We start from the raw sequence: 12,173 nt of genomic DNA on the forward strand, positions 1-12,173 counted from the left end.
TGAGTGACATTCAAATAATCAGGGAGGCCTTCAAATGCAAGTTGTCAACTGCCATTAAAAGCAGCATGTGGAAGTAAAGGAGCTGAGCACAAACAGGCAAAGCAGCCTCGCGGTTATTGTTTTTAAATTACACTGAAGCAGAAAACTTCACTTTGATTTATTACATTTAAATTTATCTTCATTACTTGGACTTCAAATCTCTCATTTGTCTTATGTGCTTTAATAACTTATTTCATTTGTTCTCACTATGTCAGATCATTCTTATTTGACTGCTGAGAGATGAAAGCTAACATATCTAACATACAGTTTGGACTTAATACTTGGATATGACAGCATGTTGCTTTTCTTATTTGACTTTAAGAGAAATTAGTCCAAATTCTCCAAAAACATGCGGCTTTCAGTCTCTACTTAAAAATGCCAGTAAAAACGTTAGATCCCAACAAAACTCTAGAAAAATGTATATTTCAGTAGGCAGATAGTCGATTACATCAATCCCGATGTAATTTAATTTTACAATCAAACCCATGCGTTCCTTTGATTGCCACACACACACTGAGTTATATAGAGTTCAACGCCAACACACTACGTTCAGGTGAAATCTGTTTTATTCTAATATTACATGGCACTGCCTAGTTTGTAGATGACAGCCTTGCCAGCTGTATGAGCAGCGGGCACGTCTGGGTAAAGGGCAGCGTGATGCTTGTGGAGCAGAGGAAGATCCTGTCATTTCAACAACTCCACATGGTGACAGTGAGTCTGGTTCAAAAGTTCATTCTAGTTTTACTGTTGTCTATGCAGGCAGGGGGACGGAGGGGGAGATGGGGGGGACGGATGGAGGGTGTGTGTGTGTGTGTGTGTGTGGGGGGGGTGGGGCTGGTTGGGTTGACGCCATGCCACGCTATGCTACAGTATGAACCCCCCCCTCCTGTTCTCGCTCCCTCCCCTCGGGGATTCATATTTAAACCCGGCAGAGAGTCACATGTGAGTGTGTGCAGGACGGGCCGGGCCGAGCCGAGACACAGGCTGGGGGAAACACATCAGCAGGGGAAAGGAGGGGGGGGGGGGGGCGACACACACACACACACACACACACATACACACACTCCTCCTGAAAATCTAAATCCGATGCTTCTTGGAACCAAATAAATAAGGGCCCTAACCACAACGCTGATGACAAACAGGCGAACTGGCAAAAAGTTCAAACAGCCCACAGCGGCAAAGCTAAACTGAGAGAACACCAAAGTTTGATTTGCAGGAATCGAGTTTACCACCTTAGTAAATCTTTGATGACACAAATCTATTGTGCTGTCCTCAACAGCGTTAAGAGTTTAAAAAAAACAACCTTTAGACTTAGGTTTAACTGGCTGATGTACTGCTAAATAAAAGGTAAATAAAGAAGAGAGGGTAAACAATGGCATCCTTGGAACACACCAGGCAGGGTTGAGCCTTTATTTCATCGCTCCTTTCATCTCAGAGTCAGCACGCCTGACTGTGTGTGTGTGTGAGTGAGTGTGTGTGTTTTCTCAGTTTGATACGGAACGTTGGCCCTACTATTGTGCGTGTTTGCTCTTATATCTTAGGCCGTTTATGTCAAATGCTTTGATTTGCCCGCGTGTGTAAATGATGCAGGAGGTTTATAATCGATTTGACATCGCAGATATTGATCTGATCTTGAGGTTCATTGAGGGGAACTCGTCTAAGCTGGAGGATATTTGGTCGCTTCCCTCATTAAAAGGCCTTTTGTTTGCCTTGTTTTTTGTTTATTTACCTCTTCATCCCCTTACTGATGACATGAATTAGGATGTACTTTTTTTTCTTTTTCTTTTCTTTTTTTTTTTAAATCAAACACCCTGAAGTCAAGTGGAAGACAAACATTCCCCTGCTTTTGACTTCGCCGGCACAGCAGCAGCCTGCAGGCACCATCCATCATCCTAACCCTCCCTCAGTGTAGAACGGTGGGTTTGTGAACCCACATTTTCCAGTTGTTGACTGCTCTCGAATAAATAAACGGCCCGACTATTTCGGGCTCCATTGAGTGTCGGTTGTACTTCACTGGCCCTGCGATGGAGCTTGAAAATGTCATCGCGTATTTTACAGCAATAACTCCGTTGCTCATGCAGGCCCAAAATAGAAACGATGGATGGGGCGGTTATAGATGTCAGTTTCCCTATAAAGGGTACGACAACTATACAGGCCCAGGTGAATGGAAAGATCACAGAGGAAACAGAAACACAATACACAGACTATAAATATACACACAAAGCCATTTATAGACTTGAAATGGGGGCTCTGTGATTCTTTGGTACAGTTAGGTCAATAGAATACTAATTGTCTAAATAATAACCTGCCTCTTTTTCTAATTTAGGAACAAACTAATGGAATATATATATCACAGACTTACTAGACGTTTCCAAAGAAATATCATGTGAATGTTTGATCCCCTAAAGTATCATTCTGTCAGAAAATGTTATATTACTTTGTACTTGTCCTAAATTAATACATGTTGGATAATTACTTCTCAGCGTTGATAAGGAATCAAATATAATGGATAGACTAGTTGTGATGTAAGCACATTTTAAGTTTTTGCAGGGATATTATAAACATATTTTGGGACTTTTTAGTGATAAAAATATTATTATTTCCAGGAGGACAAAAGCAATTTAAGTTATTACAAATACATTATTAGAACAGAAGTGACAATGAAAGACTATCCATCAACTCCAATCCCCTATACAGATGAGATTTCAGCAGAGATATAATCTGGGTTTATAACCACATTTGCCTGTACATTTAAATGATATCATAAAGACAAGCTGGTGTGTGGTTTGATGGGTTTAACGGCTGAACAATCCCCCCCCCCCCCCTCTCTCTCTCTCTCTTTGTGTGTGTTTAGAGCCTGGTTATGGATTTTAACCTCCTGACGGACAGTGAAGCCCGCAGCCCGGCGCTGTCGCTCTCTGACTCCGGGACCCCGCAGCACGACCAGGGATGCAAAGGCCAAGACAACAGCGGTGGGTCTCATCATCACTTACGCTCTTACCTGCGACCACATGTACCGACGACACGCGCGATTTTATTCGACGATCGCCGAATGAGCTTAGCCATTGCGACGCTTCGATTATAATAATAATATTAATAATAATAATAATAGTAACAATAATAATAATAATTAAATTATTTCAAGTCAAAACAATATGAGGTTATCCTTTTCGAATATCGTAAAAGGTCGATTAATGAGGAATCGAACCCACCCAAGTCCCTATAGGCTGTCTGGTCTACAATACGGGATTGATCGACGTCAGTGGCGTCTTCACGCAGCAGCAAACCTCCTCATGTGAACCTCCGGCTCCTTTAAGAAAATAACTCATCTCACTTTGAATATGAAAATCATTTGCCAAACAGACAAACCTAATTCTCAAGGGATTATCTCACGCAGCAACAGCTTCATTCAGTCGTGTTCAGTTCGTAGAGACATCTCACCTGGAAGGAGCTTTAAAAAAAGCGGGGATCGGTGATCGATAAATTAAAAGCCTTCGATTTATTTACAGATTCATTTGAGCTCATCAGCTGGGCGGAATGCACCTCTTCCTGAATTTAATTGCTTACGTGTTTGACTTAAAGAGGAAATGAAGTCCTACAATCTGTCAGATACTTATTCGATTGTAAAGAAATAAATGTCGTGTCAAAATAGATCCATTCCTCTCTTCATGCAGTCTTATACTAATCTGACAGGGTTCTCTTTAAATGATCTATAACGTATAAGGAAGAGCAGATGTGTTGCGAAATTTAAGAGCTGAGCTGTGCATTTTATTTTGAAGGTAAACGTCTTAATTTTAGGAACATTGCTGGGCTCTGGGTGTGATGTCATATAAGGAAATGTAATTTTCTTTATTTATTGTTACTTTAATCTCCTTACTTTGATATATGTCAGATTTTCACAATAAAAGCATATACCTTTCATTGCTGAATTTGTGTGCTACTCAAACACAAACATAATTTAACATACATGTTTTCAATTGTGCCACAAGCTTTCATAAGACTTGGTTTCCTTGTGATCTCATCAAATTGAATCAAATCTAAACACAATAGTGATGATACATTTGTAATTTTTAGACAGAATCTAGAAATATGTGTTATATATAAGTGACAATTAAGAATTAAAAGTTCTAGCAAGTCGTTCGTGTATTGAAGAATGTCACTAAAATGACTTCTTTATTGAGACACACTGATTCGATATCAAATCAGTTTATTTTCTCTCACAAATTTTAAGTGAGAGAACGTAGAGATCAAATATTGCACCAGAATTCTCCTTGGGATTGTATAAAAAAAGCTTTCAAATACTTAATCGTATCATTCTTTGCTCTGCATTGTTGTAAAACATTTAGCAAATTAAATAAGGATTTATTCAGAAAAAAGAACAAGTGATCTTTCTCGTCCACGGCCTGCCTTTCTCTCCTCCTTTGATTTTAACCGCTGTCAGGATTTAGAAAATGGAGGGAGTGAATTGTCACTCATGGCTGCCTCTGAATAACCTGACCTGTACTGGACAAAATGAATATTTGCATATGTTGCCATTGTTCCTGTGTGATGAAGGCCTCAACACACCACCACTGCTTTTCATTGTGTGGCTTTCTGTGAAGATGTTAAGAATCTTTCTGAATTTCCAAACACTGAAACGCATTTTTGCTGAAAGCCGCTTGTAGTTGTTTTTCAGATTAAACTCATCTGAGAAGGTGACCTGGAACGGCTCTCTCATGTCCGCACATTATCAGTCAGATTGCTCCTATTGTTGGTCACTGCGTCGGTGTAAAAAGGCCTGCCCTTTCCTATGTATTGTGTTATAGACTTTGGCCTTAAGTGACAGCTTACCCAGTGTCAGTTTACTGCCAGATAACAGCCTCAGCCTGGCCCTTATTGGTTTTGCCGGTGGCCCTGCGGAGCCTCTTTTTAAACCCTGCTGATCATTTTGAACTGCTCCCAGAGAGCTAAGCCCTCACCAAACAGAGCCCAACCTGCCCCAGTCACAAAAGCCTGATCCACAGGATTAGTTGGTCAACTAATTTCACTTCTTTCTGTGAGGTCCTCAAATTGTGGGAGTCTGATGTGGCGGAGAAGAGCCCTGACAGACACAACACGGATGTGTGGTCCTTTAAACCTACCGTGTCATGTGCCAAACGCAATCACTCAATGCTCCTGACAGACAGATGTCATAGGATGCTTTAGACGTTTTTATATATATTGAGATCAGCGATGAAATCCCAGGGGAGATATGCTAGAATAATGTGTTGTTTCTAACAAAGAATTTGTTTGCTCATCAAGTATTGATTGTGCTTCTTGTCTAGACTCTACAGAGGATAATGTAAATAGTCTGGTCAAAGTGCTAGGATATTTATGACCTCCTAGTGTCAAAATTTAGATTTGTGAGAGTCTAAGGTGAAGACAAAATGAATCCAGAAAGAAGGATGTTCGATGCACTCAGGTTTTCAGGTCAAGCATATTGCCAGTAGCGATTGATCTAACGATCATGTTTGAAACCCCACTGTTATGAATGCCTATTTTAAATCATTGCATTGGCTGGAACACATTTCTCATTTCTTCTGGATTGGTGAATTGCTGTCTGTAAGATATTCCATATCCAAAGTTTGTTATTTTAAGGATATTTAGTCTTCATTTAACAATTTCTAAAAAAAAACACACAAACACAACTGCCACTTCTTCAAATACTGCAATTCTGCTGTTGTATGCCCCCATTTACATTCTATTTTTCTCTTTTGTTGCATTATATTTTTCTTGCTCACCTTGGCTATAATACCCCTCTAACATGTTATTCCCTCTCCGCAGACACAGAGAAATCGCACCAGAACCAGCTAGACGAGTCCAACGCCGAGGACGGCTCACTGAAGAAGAAGCAACGGCGGCAGCGGACTCACTTCACGAGCCAGCAGCTCCAGGAGCTGGAAGCCACCTTCCAGAGGAACCGCTACCCCGACATGAGCACCAGAGAGGAGATTGCAGTCTGGACCAACCTCACTGAGGCGCGAGTCAGGGTGAGTGCAGACACTTTAAGCTCAAAACAAACACTAAAACACCGGATTTCAATGCGTCCATCTCTGCTTGAAGGTGTGTTATTCAGTAAATCAGCTGCTGTGGTGTTTATACTTATTCACACATTCATACAATTCTGTACGAATTCCCAGTTCACCTAACCTGTCAGCACCACTTGAGTGCAGGGAGGAAACAAAATGTGTTTCTAAAAAAAAGCAGCCGAGTGTGGAAACAGCCGACAGAAACCTCTGCTTTGAACCTTTGTTCCTAACCTCCGCCGCTACCTGCACACATTTCCATCTCCTGCCACAGTTCTGCACAAGTGCAGTAGGTGCTTTCAGGTGGAGACAGGTCAGAGTCGAAACAATGTATGCAGCAATGATGTAACCTGCTGAAATTTACATCACGAGGACCGTAGTGGCCATGTGGACATGTAAAGTAGCATTTAGCCTTTAATCTAAAAGGCAGATTTAGTGAGGCCGTGTTCACAAAGGAATGAATCCCTTTAAGTTCCCTTTGACGCCATGGCCTGTGTACTAACACAACCCTCAAGACAAACTGTATTTTTAGTCCTGTTGCTGTTAAGTCTCTAAAAAATACCGAAACCAAAACTGTGTGTTTGTTGCCAATGATGTCGTTTCTTCCCAGTGCTCTAGTTTTCTTTCACAGTACAAACACAATAAAGTAAGGTGAACTAGGAGCTGAATGTGTGTGATCGCCCTGAGACAGATCAAATAAATGGCAGAATAGAACAGAACAGAAGTACGTGGCCTCCGTTTTACACTCTGGCCTGAAATCATTTTGGTAAAACCAGCCTTTGATGTCGGCTCTATTATTTACACTTTCTTTGAGTTCCAGAAAATTACAGGGTTTCTTATAATAGACTACGTTACATGTTTTATTCTCTTCCACTTCAACCTAAATGTCAAAGGTGCTCTCCTGTCTGCCCACGCCCAGCGGTTTGGACATTGTAGCTATATGAAGCAGGAGGACGCACATTCTGATGGTTGACAATAGGCTACAATCACTACGCTGCCCGACAAGTAATGGATCACATTAATGTTGGCTGGATGAAAGGTCACATAGCACGCACTCCTGGTTGTTATGTTGAAGACCCAACAGACTACACGTTATTTGGGCCCTCACGTCACAGCAGCCTTTCTAACCCCATACATGTTTGGAGATTCCTGCATGCCCAAAATACCTCACCTGTCGGCTTGATTTATATGATTTGTCAGGGAGCAGTTGGTTGTTAATCGGCAGCGCAGACGGAGGAGTTTTGTGGTTTACGGCATTTAAAACGGGAAACAGGCTTTAATATGATATCGTACTGTAGCTTCTACATTATGCTGCAAAAAATGAAAAATCCTGCTGTATTACCATTCTGTTATATATTAGTATTATCATCTTCATTATATTTAGCTGCTCATTCCTTGTGAAAGTGGACAACTCAAATATTTTGTGGCATTCTCACTGTAAAGCTTTATGTATTTGTAATAGAATTCAACAAATTATAAAATGCCCTCACTCTTTTTTTCTGGAGAATAAAATGATTGATGAACGTCAAAATCAATCACTGGCATGTTGAATGAAATGCTGAGTAGGTTTAAAATGTTGACATGTGATTCAGCATCAGAGCTCCAGAGCAATATACCGTATAGAACTATGTTATGTTCCGTCAGCATTTTCCAAAAGGAATAAAGTCAGAGTTCCCTGAGGCTTCTTATCGAGATGTGAAAAAGTTGGGAGCTGCTGACAAGCTGCTTTCCTACTCTGAAACAAGACGGGGAAGTTTTCAGACAGCAGGGCCTTTACGGCTGTGATACATTACAGGAAAAGCCAGGAGATCATCACATTTGATTAAATCACTTTTGAAAGAACAAATCTGAATTATGTCTGCATGATAACGCCGACAGGAAGATGATTAAAATTCATCTTCGACGGACAATGAATGTTCACCCCGGTTCATTCAATAGATATAGATATTTCAATTGGGACCAGTGACGCCATACACACCGTGATCTAGACCTTTCATCACCACAGCTCGGGATGCTTGATTGATTTAAAGATCCTCCTGACACATTTCTCTACCGTCTTGCAAAGAAGTATTTTAATCCCTCACCCTCCTGCCTGCGCCAGCAACAATATGACTATTTGAGACAAGACATCTAAATGTTGCTGCAGACGTGCCTGGGGATAACCTTGACATTCAGCCTTTTCCACAGACATTCAAACAGCATTGCCTCCGAGTCACAGCAAAGATTGGGTAGCTACTGTCCTCCGGCATGGGGCTTTCCCTGCTGTCACTGAGCGCCATGGAAAACTCAGAGTCATGCACGTTAAACTCTTATTGATGGTCAACAGCATTTGGTTACTATCATAACAGAGGGTTGGATGATACACAGCATGTATGCCATGTAAGCAGAGAGAGTAGGAATGGCCCATAAAAGGTTTCAATTGATAATACATTTGAAACCAAATCGTTTTAATGGGGTTTTGTTGGATGTTGTAATTATACAGCATCTTTTCTGTCTAATGTTCCTATTTGCACACAGAATCAAATCAAAGGTTTTGGTTTATTTCAAAAGTTTGTGGAGAACTTTGCTCTCGACGAGACTTCTTTCCTGAAATCTCAATTTAGATTCTCCACTAAAGCTTTAATCCTATTCATATCCTCTAAATATAGGACCATAAAATGACAAATGTGAAGATTGCCCTTCTCTGACATTTCTTTCATTGGAATCTCACTATTCAAATGAATCAATAATTAGTTTTAATAAGCCTCGCCTAACATGACTGTTTGACGATACACTTCAACTTACTTTCTGGGATCATTAAGCCTCCCAAAAAATTCTGGAAACATATGCACACAATATGACAGAAAGTATCTTAGAGGTGCGAGGACACACGCGGGATGTATTTTGGAATTAGACTTTATTGACCCATGACACTTTGGTAGACTTGATAGGTCAGTAAAAGTACTTGTTCAGTCTTTCTATTCTTATATTACACAGTGGCATTGCCTTTTTTTACATTCACAAGTGTCTCTGGTATCCTTTGGTATCACAGACCAACTTCAGTGTGTAAATCTTCCGAGCACTTGTTCATCATCTTTTACTTGAATGTAATTGACCTTTCAATCAATGTTTTAATTTCAAAAGAGTTTTAATTTAGCATCTGCCCCATGTGGCAGAGGCAGTAGTGTGTGATTTCAAAAGCTTATAACCCTGAGATTTGTTCTAGGTCTTTGGATTTCACAATAAAATTTAATGAAGAATTTGCAAACGATACCAAATATATTTTTTTTAGAATTATGCACCTCTTTGCTTTTGATATGACAGTACAGCCATCAAAATATTTTACTTTAAAAATGAGAAATGTGAGGTGACTATCATGGGTCAACATCTTAAAATAGACTTTATGCACTAATTATGTTTCTCTGTTTGGCCTCCGTAGGTATGGTTCAAGAACCGCCGTGCCAAGTGGAGGAAGCGCGAGAGGAACCAGCAGGCGGAGTTGTGCAAAAACGGCTTCGGCGCCCAGTTTAATGGACTCATGCAACCCTATGATGACATGTACACAGGCTACTCCTACAACAACTGGGCCACCAAAAGCCTAGCAAGCAGCCCTCTCTCCGCCAAGAGCTTTCCTTTCTTTAACTCAATGAATGTAAGCCCCCTGTCGTCCCAGCCCATGTTCTCCCCCCCGAGCTCCATCCCCTCAATGAACATGGCCTCTAGCATGGTGCCCTCGGCGGTGACTGGGGTCCCCGGCACAGGGCTCAACAACCTGGGCAACCTCAACAACCTAAACAGCCCCACGGCGCTCAATTCAGTTGCGGTGACAGCGGCCACTTGTCCTTACGCGACCACGGCGAGTCCCTACATGTACAGAGACACCTGCAACTCCAGCCTGGCCAGCCTGCGGCTCAAGGCCAAGCAGCACACCACCTTCGCTTACCCGGCGGTGCAGAACCCCGTCTCCAACCTGAGCCCATGCCAGTACGCCGTGGACCGACCAGTATGAAGAAGAAACCACACCAGCCGCCCCCTTACCCAACTCACCAGAACCTAAGTCCGCTATTATTGCCCCACTATTGCATCTCCTCAGCCATGTTCCATCTCTAAACGGCCAGGTGTGCTATACGGCCAACACCACCTCGTTTTCATGATACACAATGAAAATACTGAGACGAAAACTACACACATGCCCTAGATGGACCACCGTGCTTCAAAGGAACTCACTTCTGTACGCGAGACTTTGCGAGACTTTGCGAGACTTTGTTGCCGAACTGACCAACTGCTTCAAAGGAATCCTAAAATGTATTATCCATTATCATCTTCTCCTTCTTTTGAACTGCATGATTAGAGTAAATGTAGAAACCAAGGGTAAAAAAAAAAATCAAACCACAGGATGCTTCAACTGGACTGGTGGTCAACACCTTGGCCCCAAAAAAACATCGAGTAAAACGTGATCCTTGCTACCGTCGCAGGAAAAGGGACCTGTGGTAGCAATATGGGAAAATTGAGGATGTATATAATAGACTTTTTTCTGTTTTGTATGTGACAAAAATATATGAAAACGTAGTACATTGAAGATGAGAAAAGCATGTTCTTCAAAAGCAAAGACCCTAGGTTGACTATGAGAACCCCCCTTTAGGAATTTTAATCTTTGTTGTGAATTCCTCTCACCTTGGAAGGTCGTAGGTCAAAGATCAACTCGGATGGGGCACGAGCAGGGCACGAAACGTCGTCCTGGAAAAGTAAAAATAACCTCGAGCGGGTTAGACGCAACAATTTACTCACACGTGTACCAGAATATCAGCAACCTTTTTAAAAGTAAATCTCTGAAAAAGCCATTGAATATATAGATTTGTGTGGTGTTATACAAAGGGAGTCCATGACTGTAAAAATGTATGTAAGAGTGCAGTTGTTATTACAAAAAACAAGCTTTTTTTTTTCCTGGTGTAGCCTGCTTTGTCTCATTAAAGAACCAATTAAAGGATCAGTTTTTATGAAGTACAAATGGGCTTTGACATTAACAGGGACAGTACATGTCCTTCCACATCTCTATCCGCTGGTGTGACATGGGCAGAAACACGATGTTCTCACAACAATGACCGCAACACCATGGAAACCCCATCTTAGCTCCATGACAACAGTTACGCAATGGCGAAACAGAGTAGTAGGGCCGAGATGAGGAGCGATGGGGAGATATAGATGTTCCCAAAGCGTGGTCACCGATATGTTTGACCTACACTCCGAGCGGTAACCACAGGCTATCCAGTAACGCAACAGGAATTCGAAGAGGCCGGGACTCCAGCGCTGCCAATATTACGCAAGCCCTTCAAGGAGCGAGGTGTTCCAGCGCTGCCACAAACAAGGGGTTAGCAGCCCATCAATCCCATCAACCCCCAACGCTAACACACCGCTGTTTATTGCCGTGACATTTACACTGGTTTTATCTTCCATCTCACACTAATTTCCAGGAAATTTGTGCAGTTTCTTTACCAAACAGATCCCCTATATATCTCTTATCTGGATTGAAACGTGTCATATTTGGACCACTCAACACTAAAAGATATACCAAGAAATCACTAATGTCGCCAAAATTAACATACGCATCCTTAACAGTCACTAATTGCAATTGACGTCATCTTCCTTCTTCTGATTAAGATTATAACCAGGAAAAATGAGAATCCCAAAAACCCCAAATGAAGTCAGCAACCAGCTTCAGCAGTTAATCTCCCGGTGGCCGAGACACAAAGCTAGTTTGTAGAGTGAGCTGAAGCCGTCACAGTTATCTGCTCTTCTCCATCACACCACACCAAAGAATCAATATTCCACCGGAGGGGAGATGTCCAAGAGTCCCCCATGTTTACTCACACTGTACAAGTACTGCAAGTGAGGAGAAAACCACAAAGCGCAGTGTGGTGAAAACCATGGAACCAGAGGAAGTTCTAACGATTACCTCAGAGAATAGAGCGAGAAGAAAAGGGAGGAATTTGAGGAGGAAATTGTTTTGTTTTCTTTACTTCTATAGCACATCAAGTCTGTAAAAATGGTTTGGATTTGTCTGTTTGTATTTACTCAAAATGCTGCTGCAAACAGGAACAAACTAAAAATATC

At 41.6% G+C, this 12,173-nt stretch overlaps 1 protein-coding gene across 1 annotated transcript; it reads left to right on the plus strand.

Moving 5' to 3' along the window:
* The first annotated feature begins 2,902 nt into the window (after positions 1 to 2,902).
* On the plus strand, positions 2,903 to 10,071 carry pitx3 (paired-like homeodomain 3). Its single transcript, XM_076165399.1, has 3 exons — positions 2,903 to 3,011; positions 5,842 to 6,047; positions 9,502 to 10,071. The coding sequence occupies exons 1-3, from the start codon at positions 2,903 to 2,905 to the stop codon at positions 10,069 to 10,071; spliced, it is 885 nt and encodes a 294-aa protein (XP_076021514.1).
* The last annotated feature ends 2,102 nt before the right edge of the window (positions 10,072 to 12,173 follow it).

This window comes from Genypterus blacodes, unplaced genomic scaffold, assembly GCF_046128005.1.
Source record: "Genypterus blacodes isolate CSIRO-AG114 ecotype Tasmania unplaced genomic scaffold, CSIRO-AGI_Gbla_v1 ptg000012l_1, whole genome shotgun sequence".
Lineage (NCBI taxonomy): Eukaryota > Metazoa > Chordata > Actinopteri > Ophidiiformes > Ophidiidae > Genypterus > Genypterus blacodes.

Bases quoted from the DNA above. Each gene is read 5' to 3' on its own strand.
- pitx3 (XM_076165399.1), top strand. From the start codon at position 2,903: ATGGATTTTAACCTCCTGACGGACAGTGAAGCCCGCAGCCCGGCGCTG. The intron at 3,012-5,841 runs GTGGGTCTCATC...CCCTCTCCGCAG, and splicing joins CAAAGGCCAAGACAACAGCG to ACACAGAGAAATCGCACCAG. The intron at 6,048-9,501 runs GTGAGTGCAGAC...TGGCCTCCGTAG, and splicing joins TCACTGAGGCGCGAGTCAGG to GTATGGTTCAAGAACCGCCG.